The sequence below is a fragment of the Phaseolus vulgaris genome, chromosome 3 (genome assembly GCF_051622355.1).
Source record: "Phaseolus vulgaris cultivar YP4 chromosome 3, ASM5162235v1, whole genome shotgun sequence".
Lineage (NCBI taxonomy): Eukaryota > Viridiplantae > Streptophyta > Magnoliopsida > Fabales > Fabaceae > Phaseolus > Phaseolus vulgaris.
This window is the reverse complement of record NC_143500.1, coordinates 14629248-14654327: the sequence shown is the minus strand read 5'-3', so window position 1 is coordinate 14654327 and position 25080 is coordinate 14629248. Positions and strand designations below refer to the sequence as shown.

General features: G+C 32.9%; 4 protein-coding genes across 5 annotated transcripts; 3 read left to right on the top strand and 1 right to left on the bottom strand.

Moving 5' to 3' along the window:
- Positions 1-9232: 9232 nt before the first annotated feature.
- LOC137839128 (uncharacterized) lies at positions 9233-9661 on the top strand. Its single transcript, XM_068648254.2, has one exon. The coding sequence runs from the start codon at positions 9233-9235 to the stop codon at positions 9659-9661; it is 429 nt and encodes a 142-aa protein (XP_068504355.2).
- A 3416-nt stretch (positions 9662-13077) lies between these two features.
- On the top strand, positions 13078-13854 carry LOC137806692 (uncharacterized). Its single transcript, XM_068606930.2, has one exon. It carries the CDS (start codon positions 13248-13250, stop codon positions 13551-13553), a length of 306 nt encoding a protein of 101 aa, XP_068463031.1. The 5' UTR covers positions 13078-13247; the 3' UTR covers positions 13554-13854.
- A 1806-nt stretch (positions 13855-15660) lies between these two features.
- Positions 15661-18572, top strand: LOC137806691 (DNA binding protein). Its single transcript, XM_068606929.2, has 2 exons — positions 15661-15923; positions 17131-18572. Exon 2 carries the CDS (start codon positions 17173-17175, stop codon positions 18433-18435), a length of 1263 nt encoding a protein of 420 aa, XP_068463030.1. The 5' UTR covers positions 15661-15923; positions 17131-17172; the 3' UTR covers positions 18436-18572.
- Positions 18573-20036: 1464 nt separating this feature from the next.
- On the bottom strand, positions 20037-24301 carry LOC137806690 (polyadenylate-binding protein RBP45). Of its 2 annotated transcripts, XR_016519435.1 has the most exons (7): positions 23872-24298; positions 22945-23416; positions 22533-22615; positions 20915-20970; positions 20715-20845; positions 20513-20609; positions 20037-20418 (listed from the first exon to the last, which is right to left on the bottom strand). XR_016519435.1 is itself a non-coding variant. In XM_068606927.1 (6 exons), the coding sequence occupies exons 1-6, from the start codon at positions 24133-24135 to the stop codon at positions 20242-20244; spliced, it is 1197 nt and encodes a 398-aa protein (XP_068463028.1). In that variant the 5' UTR covers positions 24136-24301; the 3' UTR covers positions 20037-20241. The 2 variants fall into 2 exon arrangements, 1 of the variants encoding a protein (XP_068463028.1); XM_068606927.1 differs by lacking the exon at positions 22533-22615 and having other exon boundaries at positions 23872-24301.
- Between the last annotated feature and the right edge of the window lie 779 nt (positions 24302-25080).

Here is a 25080-nt window from a genome sequence, read left to right as displayed (position 1 = left end):
CTTCCAGTAGAGACAACTAAAGGTAAGTCTAACTTCCATGTAATAGTTTAAATAATTTAAATTTTATTTATTTAGATTTTTTAATAATTTAGGAATTTTATTTATTTTAGATTTTGATTTAAATTTTATCTTTCCAAAACAAAAAGGAAAACTAATCTAAAGATATAATCTCTAAGTTACTCTAACATATTTTATATTACAAGATATTCAACATATTTATTTTTATAGGAAAAATTTAAATGTTTAGGCCAAACATACTATTTAGAGAGAAAATTTTTGAAAAAAATATTAAAAGTTTGTAAATTAATAATATATTTATGTGAATGTTATGTTATCTGAATAATATTTACCTAAAGGATGAAAAGAATGCCAATAGGAAGAATAACAATAGTAGCTGGGAAGGCCATGGTTTCCCACTTACAGAGAAAAAAATGAATGTAAATTGATAATAGATTCCATAAATATATATGGCAACTCCACCAATTTCATGTAAGCTTTTGTAATTTACATAGAAAAGAATTCAATTATAACACGAAAATGTAGATTAGTTCCTATGGTAGAATCTTTGATGTTATGTGATATTCTTTTCCCACTAATTATGTTTTAATAATGAATTATATTATGAAGGTTTTAATTTTTGTAGTGTTTAAAAAAAATATTGATGATGCAAAGAATAAAGTTTATTTAGTGACGTGGGGGTGTTTAAATGATCCAGAGCAGGATGATCAACCTGTTCCTTAAAGTGCATCCTATAGTGTAAGTTTAACTATTTGACATTTTTATTATATACTAAGTATTTTAATTATTTCATTTATTTATTTATATTGTTTGTATTTTTTTACAGGTTTATCACATCACTATGTGATTCATTTTGATACTTTTAGTTAAATTTGTAAAGTACAATTTTAATTGTAATATTTTTTAAAGTATTCATATAATTTTGAATATTTGAATGGATCAAATACTTTGTTTAACTATTTGTATTATTTTTGTACTTTGGATGTGTTTGTGGATGTATTGTGAATGATAGTAATTTTTCTGAATGTGATTTGGTTGATATTTATTCTTTACAGATAAACTGGCTAGAAAACAAAATAAATTGTTTTTTTTTCTTCCCTTTATGCGTCGGCCTTTGGCCCACGCCAACTTTTTTTTTTAATATGCACCGGCTTTTGCGTGAGTTAGGCCCACGCAACCTCTGATATATATATATATATATATATATATATATATATATATATATATATATATATATATATATTTCATTTTCGTCAGCGGAACCCGACGCATAGGCATTTTGCGTGGGTTTGGCTCACGCATAAGTCGCTGCATATGTGTCGTTTGAGCGTCCACTCAGATTATGCGATTTGCGTCCAATTCGCTGGCCCACGCTAGTTTCCATTTGCTTCCAAGGTTTTTTCGTCGAGACTGTGGCCAACGAAAATCCGATGCATATGCGTCAGTTTTTGGCCTTTTGCGTCCATTTTTTGCCTACGTAAATCTTTGTTTTCTTGTAGTGTATGTATATAATTATGATAATAATTGGTAGGTAATAGAGATCCGTGGGTAATAATTGGTAGGTAATAGGGATCTGTGGGTAATAGTTGGTAGGTAATAGAGATCCGTAGGTAATAGTTGGTAGGTAATAGTTGGTAGGTAATAGAGATTTGTGGGTAATAGTTGATAGATAATACTGAATTTACTTATGGATTCAGATTTGTGGATAATATCTGTAAGTAATGTTGTCCATAGATAATATTCATAGGTAATATCCGTAAATAATACTGATTTTTTTTTGTAGTGATATTAGCCTACTAACTTATAGTTACATACTTCTTTCTTAACTAACTATGATACTTCTTTGCTTAAGTAACTTATCTTTTTCTTAAAAATCCACTAATGACTCTATTTTATGAAATTAACCTATACACACATGTATACACACGTACACACGTGCACACATACACACACGCACACACACCACGCACATTCACACACACGCACACTCACACACTTACTCACATACATACATGCACGTACACATACACATCCACACAAACTCCCACACGCATGCACACTCACGCACACACATATCTCGCTCATGCACACAAGATTATTATAAAATTTACTTTCCTTAGACATATTTATATAAGAGTTTTTACAAATTAATTAATACATATAAACTAATTTCATTAATGGAAAAAATTGTTTTCTCTTCTACATCATGTAAATTATATTGAAAAGCATTTTCTTTATTGTCCTACATTTACCAATTTCTATATTAGAATGAGTGGGTGTTGTTAAGCATGATGTTGACATAATCATGAATGCATGATTTTTGTGCATGGCCAAAAGGTGGCTTAACCTAATATATATGAATTGAATGTTGTAGAAGAAGTATGTAAGAAATAAAAGTGTTTGTGAATTGAGATATTTGGTTTCTCACTATGACTGAGTGAGTCAATTTAAGGTCATATTTCTGAAAGAGAATTGCCTTTAAGATAGTATAAAAACGGTGGTCTTTCTACTTTTTCTAATTGAAGAATTTATTGTCCACTATTTGATATCTAGGATAAAAACATATTATGATTAAAATCAAGATTAAAAATATTTTTTTATATATAAATTATATTATGATTAAAATTAAGATTAAATAAATATTTTCTGGATCTACGACAGCAATAGTTTGTTTTATGATATAAAATTACTTTTAATTATTTCTATTTTGAATTAAAATTCAATTTACAAGTAAGGTTTTTTTTAAGTATAAACATAGCTTTTTTGTTTTATATTCAAGATATTATACGTACCATAAGATGCATATACCTTCATCTATCATAAGGTTTATTCATACAACATCTAAAATTATTAAAATTCACCATCTCTCGTTTTTTTATTTGAAATTAATAATTATGAGTTTGGATAACATTTGATAATAAAAAAATAAAGTTGTTGCAGTAAAAAAAGAAATTATATTTTATTTGGAACCTTTTTTATTTAGACTAGTAATTTGTGTACATTTTCAATTTAATTGTATTAAATTAATTTTAGATATCCAAGAAACTCGATTTTACTAAACATATTAATTGTATTGAAATTATTTTTATAAAATAAGTTTGATCTTTTAAAAGTTACGGATGGGGAAAAAATAAAGATATTGAAGAGAAACAATGAAATTGAAATTATTGAAAATAATTATAAAATATAAAATATCCAGAAAAGTAGCTGCTCCTAAACCAGTGTTATTCTGGCTTGCTTCCATAAACAAGAATATGGCCTTTGCTGCCTAATATTCCAAAAGCATGAAGTTTTGAGCTCTTTATAAATACTCTGCATAATCCACACCACTGTTACATCTCTGCAGCAAAAAACATTGTAACACGAAGACGCTTTTGAAGTCCCTCGTATATGTCCCTACATCCGTTTCCACATAAGGATAACTTTTTGGAACGAGCAGAATTGCCTCCACTGGCCGCAAGACAACGTTGTTGAACTGTCCTTAATAATCCAGCACCTCAATATAATCACCTATGTTGCCCTTTTGCAGAATTTGCCAAAGGTAAGCCAAACACCATCTTGCCTTGTTCCATATTTTATTATGCATCATTCATTCACCCCAAAGCACCCTGCACCACTACATCGTAACCTACACCAAAAATCTCTCGACCATCCACTCCTCTAGCCAGCTCAAAGATAATGTAGCATAACAATAATTTTTGACAACAAAATAACACTTAAAACAGATTTTAAACTCAAAACCACCAAAAAACAATAAGTTAATACTCAAGCAAAGATCATTTTTTCTCATGTTAAAGCAGATTAAGAAGAATTTGGACTTCAAACTTTATGTTTCATCCATGTTCATGATTAGACTTGTGCCATGGTAAAAATTTCCTCAGCATTTATCTTTGTTTATGCTTCCAAATAATGACAGAGACTCAAAGAACTTTTCACAAACCATTACTTTCTTTATTAAAGCAAATGCATGAAAACTGTTCAAAATGATTAACCAACACATTGTGATTCACCAAACTAATCCCAAGCCATAGCACATATTTCAAACTGTAATTGATACCTTACACGAAATAAGAATGTGTGATGTCAAGTCCTCTTCTCTCCCAAATAGGGCGCATAATATATCCCTCAATATAAAACCCTTTTATGCAGGTTCTTCTTAGTTGCTATCTTATCCAATAAAGCCCTCTACACATAATACTGAGCTGAGGGCATAACCTTTAGATTCTAAAGATATGCAAACGATGTAGATACACCCCTAGTTCCAAGATTTTCTAACTATGTATAGGCAGATTTTACCGAGAATCTATAAGTGAGGGGATTGTTGCATAACCATAAATTCTCCTTATCTCTATGTAGGGAAACTTGTGATAATCTTGCCATAAAATCTTCTACCATAGATTTTTCCCACTCGAACCACTCTTTTCTCCAACAAAAAATTCACTCCCAACCCTTTCTATACCATCTTCTGAACCTAACAATAGGTTTATCTTTAAGCATTGAGTTATTGTAGATTATGGATTATCTCTCTTTGAGTAGAGTGTTGACTAGCCACTTGTCTTCTTATAATTTGAACTTTGATTCAGATCCTACTTGCCAAAAACCACATTTGAAGCAAACCATCTACTTCCCTTATCTGATAGGCTTACTTTGGATAAATCATTCCACCATCTAGATTTGTACTTATTTCGATCCGATGTAATTGAATTTACCTTCCTCCACGATCCGTACTACGATTCTAGAACATCCTTCCAAAGGCCAGTCTCAGGGGATCCCATTTCCCATAACCATTTTTCCAAAAGTGCCTTATTAAATAGATCAATGTGCCTAATACCAAGGTTGCCCTCCTCTTTCAATTTACAAATGTTCTCCCAGCTAGACTATGCAATTTCCTTGCAAACACCTATTAGGGATTTAAAGAAGGATAAGAAGAACAGAGGTATGACATTAATGAAAACTTTTATAAAACAAACTTTTCTCGCGAAGGATAGGTTTCTCCCTTTCCACACCGAAAGTTTATGTCTGATCTTTGATAGCACAGGCTCCCAAAAGGAATACCTAGATGGATTATCACCAATAGGAAGGCCTGAGTAGGTGAAATGTCATTCTTATTCTCAACGTGATAAGATTCAATACAAAGTATTTTTGTCACTTTCAAATTACAAACAAAATTCTACATATATAGACTATACTGTAGCAATTATTTATTTGTGAAAAACTTATTTGAAGTGACTTTTGTGAAAAAAATTAACAAAAAATTGTAAATCACTCGTTTCTTGGTTGTGAAATAGCATTGGCTATCTGGGATTCCTACTTTAGCTAGATTGGTATTCAGTTTGTCCGACACAATAATATTCATAATCATTTTGATCAACTTTATATCCCCCTTATAAATCATAAACAAAATCTTATATGGAAAGGTAAGTAGACACCAATTGTTTGGACTTTATGGGTTATAGAAATACAATTGCCTTTCAACAATGGATAGTAGATAGTTGAGGAAATTTTTCATATGCCCCAACTTATGTCTTGGCTATGGTTGAAGAGTAATTATTTTGCTATCCGTTTTTCTTTTCTGATTAGTCTTTGAATCTGAGTCAGTGTTTAAAATAACTTATGTAGCTATGCTCTTCTCTTTATCTGGTCATATATGTTAGCTATCTCTACCTATCTAGAACTACTTCTTATTTTTTTCTCATGCACTAATTAGACCATAAGCAAGATAACCAAGATGTAGCCCAAATTAGCTATGAAGGTTTATGGTGTGGTGTTGTAGGATAAATGATAACAACAACAAGACATTCCTAGGCTCAAACAAAAAGGGAGGGATACTGATGCAATTAAAGGAAAATACTATAGTGCAATTAGAAGTTTTCTAAGGACATCTCTTTTGACCCTATATGTTGTTGAGGTCATCTTAGATGAATGTTGGTTGCTCACATGGACTAGAGATTCACAATGTATGGAATAAAGAACCAGAGTTTAATTCCATGATCAAGGATAAACGAAATTCGTACAATGAAAGGGGGAATACTCTAGTGGTGGTCAAACAAAAGCTTCAAATATTGAAGTTTGACTTAAAAAGCTGGGACAAAGACATATTTTGGAGCATGAGTACTACAAAACCATTATTGGAGTGAAAACTAAAACATATCGATCAGTTTGGTAATGATAGTAACCTAGGTGACGAAATGAAAGAGAAACACGTCAAATTATTAAGCGACTTAAACGATTTTCGAACTAAAGAACTATTAATTCTAAACCAAAAAGCTATAACTATGTGGATGAAGCAAGGAGACGCTAAAACTAAATACTACCATTCTGGGATTAGATGGAGGAGAATGAAAAATGAGCTGAAAGAGGTTGAAATACAATGGACTTAGTGTGAAGAACCAAATAGAGTGAAAAAGGAGGTGCAGGATCATAACTCCTTATTCTTATCCTATAGACTTAGATAATGTAGAATTCCCTTCTCTACCACGTGAGGATAATCAGATGATTAAAAGGACTATATAAGAAAGGAAATCAAGGAGGCAGTTGACTATTGTAGGAATGATAAGAGCCTAAGGCCAAATGGGTTAAACTTTGAGTTTATTAAGAATAATTAGGGGACATTAAAGCATGACATGATTCTGGTTGTTAAGCTTTTCCAGCATTCCAACCACATACCAATAGGGTATAATTTCTCTTTCACAACCTTAATGCTTAAAAATGAAAACCCTTTAAGATTGGATGAGTTTAGGTCTATTTCTCTTGTTGGATGCATTTCTAAGATCCAAGATTCTAGCAAATAGACTCAAAATTTGTGTTGCCTAGGATTATTGAGTTTACACAGTCAGCATTCCTAAATGACAAGGGTTTATTAGATAGTGTCCTAGTTGCTAATGAAGTTGTACATGGGTGTATATGGAAAAAGGAAAGCATGGCACTCGTTAAAATGGGTCATCTAGGATTATGTAGTGATTGGATCAAACAGGTAAGGGCTTGTATGGAATCATTTTTTATCTCAGTTTTAGTCAATGGTCCTACAAAGAAAATAAAACCAACATGTGGTTTTAGACAAGGTGACCCTGTGACTCCTTTTCTTTTTATAATAGTAGAAAAAGAGTTAACAAGGATGGTGAGACAAATGTGTAAGAGACATTTATTTAAAGGTATAAGTGTGAGGAGTGAAAAACTAGAAGTGAGTATACTACAGTTTGCGGATGACACGTTATTTATGTGTGAGGCCAACTCTCACAATATTTTGGTCATAAAATACATATTGAGATGGAGTCAGGATTTGATGAAGCCCTGAGAGATAGAAGACCCACTAAGCTAGCCTAACCTTCCAGAAGAATGATCATGAGCATGACACAAGACCTAGGGCTAGGTCAGGATCACTCCATAGCCAGTGCCTCAGAGTAGGATGGCAAGGCGGCCAGCCCACCCCGCACTTGGCCTACAAAATGTGGGTCGAGTTTGCCCATCCCGCAAAGTGAGTGCGGGCTAGATTTTTCGTCTCTCTCCACATAAGGGTTGGCCCGCAGGTTTGCAGGCCAGCCCGCATTCAATATTTTTTATTTTTTATTAAGAAATTTAATGATTTTTTTTTACTCTTTCTCTTGAAAAATTCTTGTAAAAAACAAAGGTATTAGGATTAATATAGCAATAACATTAATTGAATGTTACATAATCCAAGTATCAACCTTCCAATATTCTTGACTTACCCACTACCTAACATATCCATTATTATTTATTCCAAATTTCATGAAAAATATCATATCCAACATCCTCTATTTTCATCCCCAAAACTAGACCAAAAAGAAGTCTCAAGGAAATTATAACTCCAATGATCCTTGTAATTTTCTACCCTAAAATGAAAAAGGAAGAAAAACATAACATTTACTCCACTGCTACCAAAGTCATTTTTTTTTTTGGTTTGTGGGCTTGCAGGCCAGCCCGCCCCGCCCCGCTGCTAGCTAATGTGAGTTATGCGGGGCAGGCGAATGCGGGTAAGCGGGTTGAAAAGGTGAGCTCGCCGTGCATTTTTTACCAGCGGGTCGAAGGTCGGCCCCGCTTTGTCATCCCTACCTCAGAGTCCATCATTCCTCAGAGGATTACCAGGAGCAGAGCCCACATGATGGGAGCTTTGCACCAGCTAGTATCTTTATTTTTAATTTCAATAGATTAGGGTGTATATAACATAATGTAGGGTGTAATCAACATAAATTGGGTTTGTGTCAAGCTCACATTTCATGACAAGTGCACTAGGATTAGGATTTTTAACCTAGCTTCTCGAAACTAGGCTTAAGGGGTGGCATTGACCTAAAGTCAACCCCTAGGTTGCCCCTCCTTTCTCCCTTTTCCTCTCTCCTCTCATTTCCCACCAAGGCACCCCTCTCCTATAAATAGGGTGTCTTGCCTCATGTATTTCAAACTTGAATTTGAATTAAGAAGAGAAACTTTGCTTGAGTGATTAGTGAGCTTTGTCTCCTAAATTGTTCTTGAGTCTTACCTTGAGAGTAGTGCACCTCAAGTACCGGCTCCTAACCATTCATCTTGGAAGCTTCCATCCTTCCAAGTGGTGTGACTCCTTATTCCATTTTCCATAATCTTTATTCATCTCTTCACCTTTTCCTTTCTTTCTTTGCACCACTCTTCTTCCATTTTTTATGTTCTTCCTTTTCTTCATTTACAATTCAGTTCATCTATTATATTTTCTTCCTCTTTTTTTGTTCTTAATTTCGTATCGCATCATCATCATCACCTTATATTGTGTTTTCTATTTTTCTCTCTAAAAGAGAATCTTCACACTTACTTAACCACTTGGTTAAGTTCGTGTCCAATAACAATCTTCTTTGAGCTTATCACCATATTTTGCTTAAATCAAAAAGTTATAAATAAAGTGCAACCCATAAAATGTGCAATCCTAAGATGATAGACGGTTAGGAATAACATCAACACGGAAGATCAAGGACTGCGGGTGGAAATTTTAAAATCTAAATATGGATCATGGAGGGGTTTAAATTTGAATGATGAAAAAAAAATCAAGGTGGTGGTTGGATGTAGCTAAGGTGTGTGAGCAAGGACATAACAAGATAAGTGGTTTAATAGGTGCATATAGAGTGGAAGATTGGATAGGAGAAATCAAGTTCTTGGAGATAATTAGGTAGACGAATATCCACTAAGTGAGAGGTTTCCAAGGTTGTATTCCTTAACAAAGAACAAGGAGAAAATGCTAAATGAGATGGAGGAATGGATAGATGATAGCTGGATTTGGAATCTTAATTGGAGAAGGAATAGATGGACCAAGGAGGAAATACATGAGCGAGAACTTATCCATCGGTTGGAAGGAAAAATTCCTATAAATGACAATATTGATAGGTGGATATGGAAGGAAGATGAGGATGGTCAATTTACAGACAAATCGGCTTATCTTTTACTCTCAAATCACAATGAAGGGGACATAAATGGAGTGTTTAAGCCATTATGGAAGCTTAAAATTGCCCCAAATGCACAACATCTACGTTGGAGAGTGTTTTTGGATAGATTCCCTACAAAAGTGAACCTTATCAACAAGGATATCCAACTTAGTAATGCTAGGTGTATCTTATGTAATGAGAAGGATGAGATTGCTAAACATTTATTCTTAAACTGTAAATAGACAAATATGGTGTGGTTGATGTGTCGTAGGTGATTCAATATCACATAGTTCACCATAATCAACTTATAGTTAACTATCAATATTTCCACCATATGAATTTAAATGGGAAGCAAAACTTAGTTTGGAAAGGGTTGTGGATTGCAATAGTATGAGAGGTTTGGACATATAGGAACAACATAATATTTAGGCAAGGAAAGGTTGACATGGAAGAAGTATGGAGTTTAGCTCAATTAAAAGTCTGGTTATGAATTAAACATATGCATACAGTTGTGAATATCTCCTTTTCGAACTGGGTTCAATTTTCTATTATGTGTCTCAAAAGTCTGTGATGTTCTGAAAGGAGCCAATAACCAAGTAATCTATTGTGGTATGAACAAAAATATTTTACCAAATAGGCATTGTTGGTGGGGTATGATAGGGGTATCGTAGGATTTTTATGCTAACACATTATACTTCAAAGTATCCTATCTTGATCAACAAATGTTGCTTAAAGGTATGTTATGGTTGCAAGTTATCTCTCTGTTTAGGTTATATCTTCGTTTGGAAGTGAAGCTAAAGATTATGGGGGAAGTGACACATCAAGATAGAACATAAAAAAGGTATACATATTGGTCATGGAATTCTTGTTGTGGCTACGCAATTCTGGAATGGTGATAGCAGGGAACGGTGACAACAAAGTTAGCCCATGTTGAGGAATATTTTTTGTTGTAGGAAGCTAGACATTTTGAATTGAATTGTATATCTATATTAAGAACTTTTTAGTAATGTGACTGATTAGTGTGTAACTTTTGTTTAGCTTGATTTGGCTAGTAATCACGATCCTAATGAATAGAACAGTTTTAGTAAGCACTATAGTTGAGTTCCAACTTTATATTATTTTGTGTAGCGTGTCTAGGTTGTTACAACTCTTTAACTTCAAGTCAAATTTTGTATAAGGGTTATGACATCCCTAAAATGTCCTAATTTATTCATTTTATTCTTTACCGATAATGTAGCAGACTCTAAAAAGCAAATGTCATCAAGGATATAGTAAATTGGGGTTCTTATATACCACATGAACATTGCAAATGTAGTTGGATTCATGTCTTGGGCCATGCTTTCGGATTGGTTTTGTGTTATGTTTTGGAGTTGGGATGAAGATATTTTGGTAAGCTAGGGAACATTTATGAGTAGGGGTGGCAATGCGGGCTGGCTCGCCCTGCATAGAATTTGCAGGCTTATTTTTCTAGCCTGCATAAGAAAAAAAATTTAAAAAAAATTTAAAAAATATTTTTTTTTATTTAGATGCATTAGGTAAATGGTCTCATAATATTATTTTCATGAGACATGTGTAGTAAGATGTTATTAAAAATTTCAGAATGTGAAATATGAGACTACATGAACAAAATATGGGGATGCAAAAAAAATTTATACATTTTAAAGTTATGCGGGTCAACCCGCCCCGTCCCGCACTTGGCCCACACGGGCTGCAGGTTATGCGGAGCGGGCTTAAGCGAGCTAGCGAGTTGAAATAAGCAACCCGCCCCGCGGTTTTTTTAGCGGACCGCGGGCCAGCCCACACGACCCATCCCACTTTGTCACCCCTATTTATGAGTATAGCAGCTTTAGGATGTCAATGTGTAAATTAAACTCTTTCAAGCTAATTTTTCTTTTGCAGGATGGTTGTCTTGGGTCAACTTCTTTTTTAATCCGTAATATATGTTTTTTATACGGGTTGAAACATCTCAAGTGCTCCTCTGTTATTAATTTATTTATTCTTTAAAATAAAAAAAAATAACTTTTAAAAAGATGTTTTTTTTATTAAAAAGAATAAATCACATTTCTTTCTAAATGTATATACTCTTCATCTATAACATGTATCTCAATAGCAAATTATTTGGGTTTTTGACCATGATGGGGTTATTGTTTTTGCTTTTTACCAAAATAGGGTCCGTTTAAAAAAATTACAAATTTAGGCAAGTCGTGCCAATTTGGCACGACTTCATATGCACAAATCGTCCCAATTACGCACAACTTCTGTCTTGTCATACTAAAGTCGTGCCAACTTGGCACGAAGACTTCTGCCACGTCATATTTTTATTTTATTGTTTATATATTGGGTAGTAAGTTATGTGATGTTAAAAATTAATTTGATACATAATTTTCTAAGAGTGTTAGTTTTAAGGAACAAAAAATTGGATAATCGTGTATAGATCATGTTTGACAGTAATGTAATACAATAACTTGATTATTTGATTAATTAAAAAATGAAGAAAATTGTTATTGAATTTGGAAATAAATAGATAAATGAAAATTTATTGTATTTGGAAAATAAATAGAGAATTATTGTTGTGAATTTACAAAATAAATAACTTGAGAAGTAATGATTTTAAAAAACAAGTAATGATGAGAATAGATTAATTAGAACTAAACAAATTAGTAAGATTCATTACAAGATATAAAATAAAAATATAAAGTTGAACTAGAAGTAAATTATTCCAATTTTTTGTTCCTTAAAACTAACACTCTTAAAAAATTATGTATCAAATTAATTTTTAACATTACATAACTGACTACCTAATATATAAACAATAAAATAAAAATAATTATGACGTGGCAGAAGTCGTGCCAAGTTGACACGACTTCAGTATGACAGGGCAGAAGTCGTGCTAAGTTGGCACAACTTCAATATGACAAGACAAAAGTCGTGTCTAATTGGGACGATTTGTGCATATGAAGTTGTGCCGAATTGGCACGACTTGTTTAAATTTGTAATTTTTTTAAAACGGACCCATTTTGGTAAAAAGAAAAAAAATAACCATATAATGGTAAAAAAACCAAATTATTTCTTTGTGCATCTTATAAACATACCAAAAAATACTCCAGTATATTCATTAAAAAACCGATCAGAAATATTGATAATTAGTTATTCATAAAACATCACTTTAAAAAGAAATTACTTTGGGTTTTGTTTCAAAGCCAACAAACATACAATACAATAGGATGGTTTTAACAAAAAAAAAAAAAAATATTGATATGGGGCCTAGGTAGATATTAAAACAAAAGGGAATATATTATTGAATTAGAAAATAGAAAAATGCAAACAGCAATTTCATTTGGTATTCTCAAGCATTTTTCTCTTTGCCCTAAGACCATATTTGATTAAACAAAGTGACACAGAGTGACAGTCACTTGGTTAGTCACTCCTAAAGATGCCAAATCTCCCCTTCATTTCACACACCCTTTGCACACCACAAACACACATGTACCTTCAAATCATACTATTTGGTCAAGGAAGCCACCTTTTTGGCTGCCATGCACAAGAATGAGACCAGATCTAGGTTTCCGCGTGTCCTATATAATAACCAAATTCTCCATCACTGTTCCCATTATCCATTTCCCATTACATCATATCTCTGTATATATATATCTATCAAATTATCAAACCCTTCCACCTCACACATATCTCTCATCACACACTTCATTTTTTCTAAAACAAATACGTCACCAAAGCAATCAATCTATCTTCATTTATTGATCAATACATCATACACTTAAACAAGTTTTAGCAATCATCTCACCATATATTTGATTCATCTACCAAAATATGGGAAACTGTGTTCAGCCGGCATCATCAATGGAGTGGGACGGCGAGGACTGGAGCGATTTGACGTCCAAGAAGAGCAGCTCAAGCAAGGTATTTGACAAAGCTCATGCTGATGGGAAAGTGAAGATAAAGATATCAAAGAGGGAGTTGGCAGAATTGTTGGAGAAGAAACATCAGGTTAATCAGAAGCACGTTGGGAGAGCTTCTGCAGAACAAGTTCTGCTTCGGTTAATAAAAGCCAGAAATGATGATGGTAATCATAGATTATGGATGCCCACGCTAGAGAGTATTCCTGAGGTGAGTTGATTAATCGATTATGAGATCAACATCAACTACTAGTGCTCAAAGGGTTGCATGTATATGCTGAGAAGGTTTTTCGAGTCAGTGATTGTGTGTATATATAGAACACCTAAAACCACCATTATTTTTCAATCTTTTCATGTAAAATAATAGATATAGAGATTTAGGGGATTTGTGTTTCAGTTCATTATTTCTGCTGTGAATAAGTTCTTGTGTGTGAAACCAGATCGAAGTTAAAAGGTTCCTCTTCGTGATTCAGTTATAAACCAAAATATGCTAACTTATCCAAAGCTGTTTACTGAGAAAATAACCATGTCAAAGGTGTTTTGTGCACAATATAATTCATGAATCATGAGACAGAAGCTATAAAAGTCTTATTTATTAATTTAGTGTTTAATTTCTTATAGAAAGGTGAAGAATATTTTCTTTTTGAATTAGTACTCTCGTATATATATTATGAGATAACTGGTGTACGTAGGATTGAGATATAAGGTTCAACCATCTTGTTTTTGATGAAAACGCGATTCAACGTTGCAACTTAGTCTTTTGAATAATCAATAATGGAGTCAAGTGACACCTAACACATAAATAAAAACATACATATAATAAAACTGAGAGAATATGTGTGTGTATATAAATATATATATATATATATATGATTAGACAGATTGAAGGAATTATTTTATTAATGCAGACGCAGCATTGAACACCTTCATTGGTGTTTTGGAGATAAGATAGAAAGAATCGTCATTGAATAGCAGTGAAACAGAGAAATATAACCTGGTCCTCAAGGACTTGGCACACTCAGTTTTGGTATTTGATATACAAACTATTATATATTATATGATCAAACTCCGTCTTTGTGTTGTAGGATAGGGACTGCTTATTATAAATTGTTGTTAACAAATCATAAAACTCTATACTAATTCATTGCTTCGAAACTTTCAACTGCACCATTCTGCTAAAGTCTAAAACAATGGAAATAAGTAAGATAGTGATGGAGGATTGTCTAAGTTTATCTCTATTATTATTTGAATTAACATAATTAACTTCTATTGAGTTTTTTATTTATATAAATAGAACTCTGATATAAGAAAAAAAAACAGATTTTAATTATGTTTTAGTATAATTGTTAAATAAGAAATTAATATATGCAAAAAATGATTAAATAATTTAATATTCATTAATTTATTGTTTAACAAACATAATATTCAAGAAAATAAAACAAAAAAAAAATTATGATATAAAGTGAACATTGCTACAAAAACCTTCAACCACGTTGGCTCTGTTGGTGGTATGTTATAGAATCAATGTTATAAATTATGTGTAGAAATAAATGGGTTAACCAATAGAAAATGGATGAATCTTTGTTGGTTCAATTTTAAAGCGACCTAGATAATAAATAGTATTGGAAAAAGTTTTTTTTTTCTCTAACTTTCACTTTAGAATTCCTTTTAATAATAAAATATTATGTTTTTTCAATAAAAATTAATATAAAAAAAACTAAAATAAAATATTAATATATTTGATTCTCAAGTAATTCGTTAACTATTATTGTTCAATATAGTTTTTCATATCAATGATTCTCTTTAAACCTATATTTAGATGTATATTATCATACTTTAAATCTTTAAAGTTCATACGTAGCACAACTTCAATATTTTCTGGATGAATTTATAAATGGAACAAAAGTAATAATTCTAAATATAAATATCAAGTACAAATTTAATTTTCTTATATGAAAAAAATATAATTTACTTTTTAAGATAAATATATAAGAAGAAAAACACACGGAAAGACATTGAAATACGCTTTCCCGTCTCATTTATTTTAAACGAAATATGTGGAAAATAACGTGACTTATATAAGAGTGAAAATTAAGCCGTGATTTTACACGTAAAATTATGTTTTTTACATAATTAATCATATCATGAATATTTTATTAATACTTATATTATAAAATTAAGAGATAATTAATCATTTCGAAAATATTTTATTAATGTTTACTTATATATTTATAGAAGCAATAATCTCTTACATATTAATTAATAAAGAAATAAGTATATGCAAATTAAGAGTTATTGTGAGCCAGCCATGTGCGGTGTGTTGTTCTGCGCAAGATCTTGGTGTTGGAAAGAAAGTCTAACAGAGATAAATAGATCCAATTTAACATCAATATTCATTCCATTCTACACTCTTCACTTTCTTTTCTCTTCTTTCTTTCTTTCTTTCTTTCTTTCTTTTTTTTTTTTGAAATAATACATCAAAGGCAACAAAATTCATTTTCTGGCCACAGCCACAGAAGTTCCAGTTTTTGCTGTTGATTACATCCACCCCATTTGGCCCCCGAAGTCTTTGGATAGCCCTAATCCATCTGTGAGTTTTCCATGCTTTCTTTTACGCTACATTTTACAGTTTTTCTTTTCTGTGATGTTCAAGAATGAAATTTATTTATGATTCTTGCTACTCTTGTAAATCTCTTCCATTGTTAGTTTAGGGGTTTGATCCCAGTTATGACAACTGCTCCTGCATTGCACTAGCTTACATGTTATCAGACATGCATTATGAATACCTTGAATCCAACAACTAGTTTCTGCAAGAAGTTATTTTAATTTCAGAGCGTATATAAGTTGTACCATTTAAAGAAAAGTCATTTTGTAAATTGTAAAAATTATTAGTTTTTGCGTTTGAATCATTGCCGCATAATTGATCTCATTTAAAAGATAACATCGCTTAACAACTATTAAAAAATTGTGAGAGTGTCTCTGCCCTTGAAGCTTTGTTTTGTTTATCTGCTGCATAAAAGACAATAAGGATTGTGCTCAAAATATCTCATTTCAATTTCAAGTACCATTTTCCAAATCAATGTGAATTCAGAATTCAGCCCACTCTGACTGTGGCTTCAATCTTTCCGTAGTTTATGCTTCATTTTTGCTATTAGGAAATTTGTTTGTTCAGGTGCTGAAATGCTTATAGTTTCCTTTCTTTCTATCTTGTGTTTCTTTTCTTTTTAAAACGAAGGAAGAGTTAATGTTTCAGAGCCTTTTTCATAGTGATCTTCTCTCTCCTTAACCAGCAGTTTTATATCAAACCTATTGTTGGACTAAATATAGCAAAGCTCTCTATTATGATATGTGAAGCATTTTAATTATTTGGAAAGAGTGATGATACTAGAGAATTGTATCATACTCTGGATAAAGATACACACAACCATGGACACAGGCACACATAAAGGGTAATAGATACTAATGTGGTAGTATAGAAACCCTTTATTTTACTAATAATTTTGTATGCATGTGGACTATGTTGGTCTGTCTAATAGATACTATTTTCTGTTGCTTTAGAGGATAACTTGTTCATATTCTAAACATAGAGAAATACAAATTTGAATAAATAGGAAAATGGTAATAACTCAGATAATAAAATTTGGAATTCTCTTTATGTCTTATTCTCTCTCACACATACACCATCATACATTTCTTCTAAACTCACTTGTTGATTTTATCCATCATTAAGATTAAGGAATGTCGGATAATCAGACCTACTTTATTTAGTCAAATAATAACATTTCTCTCTTTTTCAGATATATTTTCTAAAGACAACTCTGTAATTGTCATTCTGCAAGATGAACCAACAGAATCAAGGATTAGGCACTCCTTTAAATGTTCCAGTGAAACGAAAACGTGGCCGACCAAGAAAAGATGCAAATGTAGTTCAAGGGGAGAATGTACCTGTAATTCCTGGTTCTGATAATGTGTTGAACTTCAGCCAAACAGCTGGTACAAGTAATGATTGTAATGATGAAATGGTGGGGAAATCAGTCACTGGAGTCATTGAAGGCACTTTTAATGCTGGATATCTTCTTAATGTTAAGGTTGCAGATACTGATGCTTTTTTAAGAGGCCTAGTGTTTGTACCAAGCCAAGTTTCTCCAGTTACGGTAGAAAATGATTTGGCTCCACATATCAAAATGATCAAAAGGAAAGAGCTTCCTATTCCAGTTCTTAACCCACATGCAGAGATACATGGTTCTTCTTCTGTTCCCTCTTCAGTACAATGCAACAAACAACCTTTTGAGCCAGAATTTCGGGTACCTGTGTCTGAAGAGCAAGTGCCACCAACTGCGATCCATTCTAGCCTCTCAGAAGTACCTGAGAATCAATCTGCCTCTACTTTGATACCCACTTCCAGTGGAGGAATTCCACAGGGAACATCTGAGCATGGACATGTGAATCAGTCTACCTCTATCGTGTCAGAGCGTGATCATGGCAAAACGATTCAACAATGTGAAACACTTCATGAACTTGATGCCTCCACGCAGGTAAAAGAATCTAATGCTGATGGTGGAGAAACAAAAGACTCAGAAGCAGCATCTGAACCCGTCAACCTAGTTCCATCAATTGACAACACCAATAAGGAGATCAGAACTGGACAACAGGTTGTTCCTGGTGTACATCAGCTGAACGAGGTGATTCATGGTGAACCAAATATATCAAATATTGAATTCAACCTGATCCCTCGATGTACTGAACCTGAAGTCTTGCCATCCGAACAAACTAGTAAAACTGTTAACTACTTCGAGCAGAAGCGGGAGTTGCCAAAAACTGATGTGCTAGAGGATACAAAGACAAAGCCTGGAATTGAAACTTTTAGCAATGTTGACATCTCAAATTCAGATGGAAGACCGAGTACTAATGATGTTAATATTCCTGTTGTGGCCGATCAACCTGAATCCATGCCATCTGAAGGACGTGATTTGTGGGGAAGGAGTGATCCCCAGAACTTTAGCCCATTCGGAGACATTAATAATACAGTGGATTTCAATCAACCTACTGAATCTTTACCTAATCCAATCGAATATGAGAAACAGAATGGATCAGGCACTTGAAAATTAGGCTGGAAAATAATCAATTCGGTAGACATGTAGATTTGTAGTTTCAAGTCTAACTTTGTCTCATTTTTCTTTTTTGAGTAACAATCTCGGTTCTACTTGGCACGATTTTTAATAAATCAGTTTTCTTTCCAACATTGTTTTTGGTTATCCATATGATAAACCTATACTGTCTTTACTTCTTAATCTTATATGAGATATCTGAATACATGGTATTGGGGGAGAAGGTAAAAGCGGTTGGATTATTTATGAAGATTAAATATATATGAACAGTGCCATTTGTTTTTAGTTTAATCTTGCTACTGAGCTCTTGATATATGAAGAAATATAACTTGTTTCCTGTTGGTCATGTTGCAAATTATGAACTCTACACGTGTATGAATATGAACAATTTGGTCGGTGTTTTGCTAAACGAAGCTTGTTTATGAAGATACTTTTAAGATGTACTGGTTAGAACGAACATGTGAGGCAAAGAGAAAAGAGAGTACAAAAACAAATATTCTAATGTATAACTTTTGGATTCTGCTATGGACTGAAAAAAAAAACAGGTAAACCATCGTAAAGGGATATCCTGTACTTCAAAAGGCCAGGAACAAAATGCACTGCTATTAAAAATACTCACTATTTCGCGAAGGACAAGTGTAAAAATTCTTCAAAAGAAACTTCGCACTAATTTATGACAATCAACTTTTCTATCAAACCAACTGAGTTAGATGTATAACTATTGTTTGTAAAAACATTAAAATTCCATAAGGTGAAATTCACTAAAAAAACTTCATTGGAACTTATAAAATGGCACCTTGAACCGAAAACAAACACTAAAAAAAAGTGGCTAAGATTTCGATTAATAAATTAAGTTGAATTAACCTCAACTGAATCAAAATCAAAATATTGGAACGCTAACCAAAAATTAAAATAAATTTTCTATTAATTGAAAAAATAATATCAATTACGTTTACACAATTTTCAATCAAAACCAAATTAATCTAAAATCCAAATACACTACCAATAAACGTCAAACACTAGGCGAATTATCAGTTCTTGAAGTCGAGCAATATTTATTGGGATCCTACTAACTTTATTCGAGAAAAAATAAATTATTAATTTCGGTCCTTAACCTGTTTTCTTTTTAAAGTGTCGTCCAAAAGAATAAAATTATTTAAGTGATCTTTAAAATATTAATCGTCTTTCAAACAAGTTAATTATTTAATTTTAGTAACATTGAAAGACAAACATGATGAATTTCTTAACATTAAAAACTGTTTATTATAATTTCCAAGATTACTTCAGTGATTTTTTAATGCAATAAAGTAATACTTCAATGCCTAAATTTATTATTTGTCAATAGATGCAACCAGATGACATGTAATATGTAAAGAAATGCAACATTCCTTTCAACTAGTTTTCTAATTGTTAGCATTTATCATTTTTTTTTGTTATTTAAAACTTCATCACGCTTTGCGTCTCTCTTTCACGCCACAGAACAAGCTCAATACGCGATAACGCATCATATGCTACACACACAATATGTCACCCGCTTCTGCAAAATTCAGTATTACAAATAATAGGAGATATGAAATGTAGACGGGCTCATCAGATGCATAAACATCAAGGTATCAGCAAGCAATATTTAATGGATACAAAATAAAAGTCCGCATAGAATGTTTCATGCTAATAGCAATCATAGGAAGGTAAAAGAAGAGCCAAGTTTGTTCTCAATGAGACAATTAGAGTAGGAACCAAAACAAGTATCATAGATAGGATAGGATTACAGAAAAAACGGAAAATTGGGGCAGAACTTGCTTAGCTATATCCTATTTGCTGTTGTTGCTGAGGAGGTTGGTAATTTGCATAGCCCGGATAACTGCCATACATATTGGGGTCTTGTCCAGCAGGAGCATAACCATAATTTTCATAACCCTGAGCAGCATATCCATAGTAACCACCGCTGCCATTCCACTGATTTGCATCTGGTTGGGCCTGAGTCATCCACGAAATCCAAATTCATAACAAAAATCAATTAAAAAGGATATAATGCATATCAGAATGATAACAGTTCAGTAACATTTCTTACCTGTTTGTTTGAAGGACTTCGGCCCCATGAAAGCCGAACATTTTGTCCACCCAAAAGTGTGCCGTTTAAAACCCGCAGAGCCTCTTCTGCACAGCTCCTGATACATGAACATGAAAAGTCATGGCACAATCAGAGGACACTGCATTTAGACTAGGAAGTAAGTTAACAAGATAAATACCAAATGTCTGAATGATTAAATTACCTGTCCGCAAATTGGACAAATCCACATCTCTTGCCAGCTGGAATCTTCACGTGAACTAACTCTCCATACTGCCCAAAAACTTGTCTCAAATGGTCATCGGTGACATTAGGATCCAAATTGCCGACAAAAATCTGCAATAAAACACAGGTCATGAACAAGAACAAAGAAGAGCAGTTTCTATATTGCAAAGAAATACCCACCGTTGTATTATTTGGATCATGCTCGTTCTGTGCCCCTTGAGGATTCTGATATGATGCTGCGTGTTCAAAGTACAAGTAAAAAGATGGGTAACATTGTTCAAAGTAGAAGTAAAAAGATGGGTAACATTGTAAAAGACACCAAAAAAAGATAAAGACAAAATACATTAATAAAGTTTTCAAAGACACAAGGCACATCTTTTTTGTTGAGGCACGACTTTTCAACATAATGTTGCTACATTCAGTAGGAAACTTTAACTATCCCATACTCAACTCTAAAATCACGCAATTATACATACCAATTTCACAAGCAACAAATTCTAGGTGCCTTGCATGCCACCACAAACTTTCGACACACTACACTATTAGAAATGCACCATCATTCAGAAGCACAAAATCTACCTCACTTTCAATTAAGAAGTACATGTATAGGGGGAAATAGCACCTTGAGAAGCAAATAACATAACCAGTACCTTGCACTATAAATATTAAAATATGGAAAAAATATTCACTGATATAAATATGATCAGACATGAAATAAAACAATGGATTTAGATAATTTCATGAGAAAACTCAGCAGAAAGGGTTACAATGCAAGAGAGGGATTTTTCACCTTACAGGATGCAAAGGGAATATAGAAAATGACAGTTTCCCTCCCTCTCTCAATAACTATCAAAATATTATAAAATCTACTGATATAAACAAAATCTGACATTAAACCAAACCATGCATTCAAATAAATCCATGAGAAAACTTAACAGAAATACTTTAAAATACAATGCAATGGTAGAACTATTGGCATTACAAATACTGTGGACAATGTGACAAATAAAATGGCATGAGAGAAGGAATGTGGAAAATGAGGACACCCCTCTCTCAATGGGAAAGTATCTCTATCTATCATCCTATCTATCTATCTATCTATACATACATATGCATACACACACACACATTGTTTCTTGTAAAAATTGTAGTATTTAAAATACACACACATCAGGGTTTGCCATAGAGACTAACATAAGAATGAACTAGGAAGCTGTCAAATGCTTGTTACTACACTAAAGAAAACTTCACAAGTCATTTAACATTTTGACATTTTAATAGATTGGTCTTCCCAAAGGATTAAGCAATAAAGAGTAAATGTTAACTTTAATTGCACATGTGCTGAGAGAAATTTAGAAAGAATGACGACAGACCTTTGCCTTACGAAAATAAAAAATGGCATGACAACAAAACCATCTGGCAGAGTGCATTTCTACAAAATAAAAGCACTAACCACCAGTATCCCAAGGTATTCCTTGTGGACGAGGTTGGAAACTTGAATTAATAGCGACAGATAGATGAAGAAAAGAAAGTAGAAAGTAAACAAGATTTCCTAAAGAAGGGAAAGTTAAAACAGAAACTCAAAGATATAGTTCTTTAAGTAATGTCAAAGGAGTAAAGCTAAAGGAGCAAGGAGCAAGAATGGAGGACCGATATGAAAGTAATTTGAATAGCTGATAAGTAATTTGGCTAAAAAGGCCAAGCAACAAAATGAAAAGAAACGAAAATATACCGTAATTAGAGGCAGAAAAGAAAATGCCGCAAAAAATAATGGGCAATACATAAACAGATAACTGACCTACACAAGGCCATGCACTAAAATGGTAACCATTTCAGCTGAAATCAGTTCCAGGCTCCGAGATGACAGAGCCTCTTGACACCCTGCTTTGAGACAATGGGAGTTCTATAAGATTTTATTATTTAATATCATTTACTTAGCCCAAATTGTTAAAGGAAATTACAGGAAGAAATGTGTTTGGACTGCAATTCTTCAAGAGTGTAACTGAAAAGAATTGTAAACTAAAACATCTGGGATACACACAAAATAGATAACTACAGAATTAAAGAACTGAATCCAACCAGTAGTATATTCATTAACAGACCAAAAGTATGCATCTGAAAGAAAACATATCTAAATTATATTTAAGCAGCACATTGGCAGATGTTTGCATCAAAATAACAAGCACATGACAACTATGAGAGAGACATACCTTTTGGCTGGGACTGAGTGCTAGGGTTTTTATTAGAGGCAGGTCCAATTCGCATGGGCCTTGTTGAACAAAGAACCCCTTGCATTTCAGTCATAGCCCTAACCTGTTCACTCTCATCTCCAAACCTAACAAAACCATAACCCTTTGTCCGACCAGTGAGCCTATCAATTACAACTTTGGCACCCTTAACCGAGGGATACCGTGCCCGAAATGTCTCTTGCAGAAGATAATCTGTAACATCTGCAGCCAGGTCTCCAACAAATATGGTGTGATCTGGGCTGTCGTCATGACGCCTATCACCCGCACTAAAAGAAGCCCAGTTCAATCTGAAGTTCTGACCACCGTTTGGCATAATGGTTCCGTTGTATGTTTGAAGGATTCTCTCAGCACCAGCACGACTGGTAAACTCAATAAACCCATATCCCTCCGATTGACTAGTTTGTTTGTTCCGAATGACTTTAACGGAAGCCACCTGAAAGCAAGCACCATACATCCATCAGTAACCAATATTCAGAGAATCACCCTGAACCACCAACAAGCTTCTAAACATTAGTTTTACTTGTTTACACGCAACATCACCCATCTAAATCAATCAAATCCTTCCAGAATATGCAATTATCAAAAACTCAGATTCATAATTAAAAAATAATACATTAACAACAGAAAACGCAAATCTGTATTTAAAAAGTCTGAAATCTATATTTTTCAAAAGAAAACGGTATTTTTTTGGGCCCATAAATAAATTCCTAGGATAAACAGTATCTGTCCTCACAAAAGCAAAAGATTAATTCGATGTCAAACATATTCCAAATCTAAATCCACGCCATAGTAATTTCAAGATAAAATCTAACCCAGATTCGAAAAAAGAAAATAAAAAACACATATAGATCGATCGAAGGGCGATTAGAGAAGGCAATGCGAAGATACCTCGCCTGTGTGCGCGAAACACGTATAGAGGTAATTCTCGTCCATCCAGTACTGCAAATCACCGATCCAGAGGGTACGGACCTCATCGGCGCTGGTGGGCTGCGGAGGAGCCACCGATTGCGGTGGAGGCTGGGCCGATGGAGCCCACATCTGAGGGGGCTGCGGCTGAGGGGGCATCATCATGTAGGGTTGCTGTTGCTGTTGCTGCTGTTGTGGGTATTGTTGGTTGGGTTGTTGGGCCATGCCGGGTCCTGGCTGCATCATCTTCTTCAACCTCAAATTCAGCAATCCAAAAGCACAGAGAGAAAAGATAGAGAAACAAAGAGAGAGAAAGAGAAGAACCACAATAATGAATCTGAGACTGTGTTTTAAAGAGTGGTTGAGACCCAAACCCTAACCTTGAGCCGTGTCCTTCTTTATGTCTCTCAACGCCCCTATTTATTTATCTTCTTTTTTTAAATTATTCAAAAATATCCAACAATATCTTTACTACAATTAAATCTTTATTTATTTACTTTTTTTCTAATCTATTTAGGAACCAATACATATATTTTATTCATTTCTATCTATACCTTTAAAAAAAATTGGTATGAAGTGGGTGAGTGAAAGGTACTTATTATTCATAAAAATATTGATCTTCTCATGATAAATAAAATTTGTATTATACACACACAAAATATTTGTTTATTTATTAATTAGATTGTTCCCATTGCCAATTCAGGAAATAAATGTTAATTATTTTCTATTTTTGTGGTTTATTTCTTTATTTATTTTATATTTTTAATAAATTGTTTATTTTTTTAAGAACATTTGATATACAGAAATTTTAAATTTTCTTTATTCGAAATGTTTATTTGTCACTAATAATTAATATTATGATACATCCATGTTCATATAATATTAACAATTATTTTTTCTACTTATTGTTTACTTTATTATTTCAAATAAGATTGATTTTAGAGAATAATATGCTCCCTGAATTTCACAATTCTCTATAAGTAATTAGAGTTTGGAATTAAACCCTATCTTAGGTTTTTCATATAATTAAAAAAGTTAAATGTATAGGAATTTTGTAAAAAAATAGTTTCATTAATTTTCTTACTAAAATAGTTTTAAAAATAAGAATAATTTATTAATTTAACAAAATATTTACTTTTCTGTCGGTTGATGAAAAATTAATAAGTAATTCTTCTTCCTCATCTATTATTT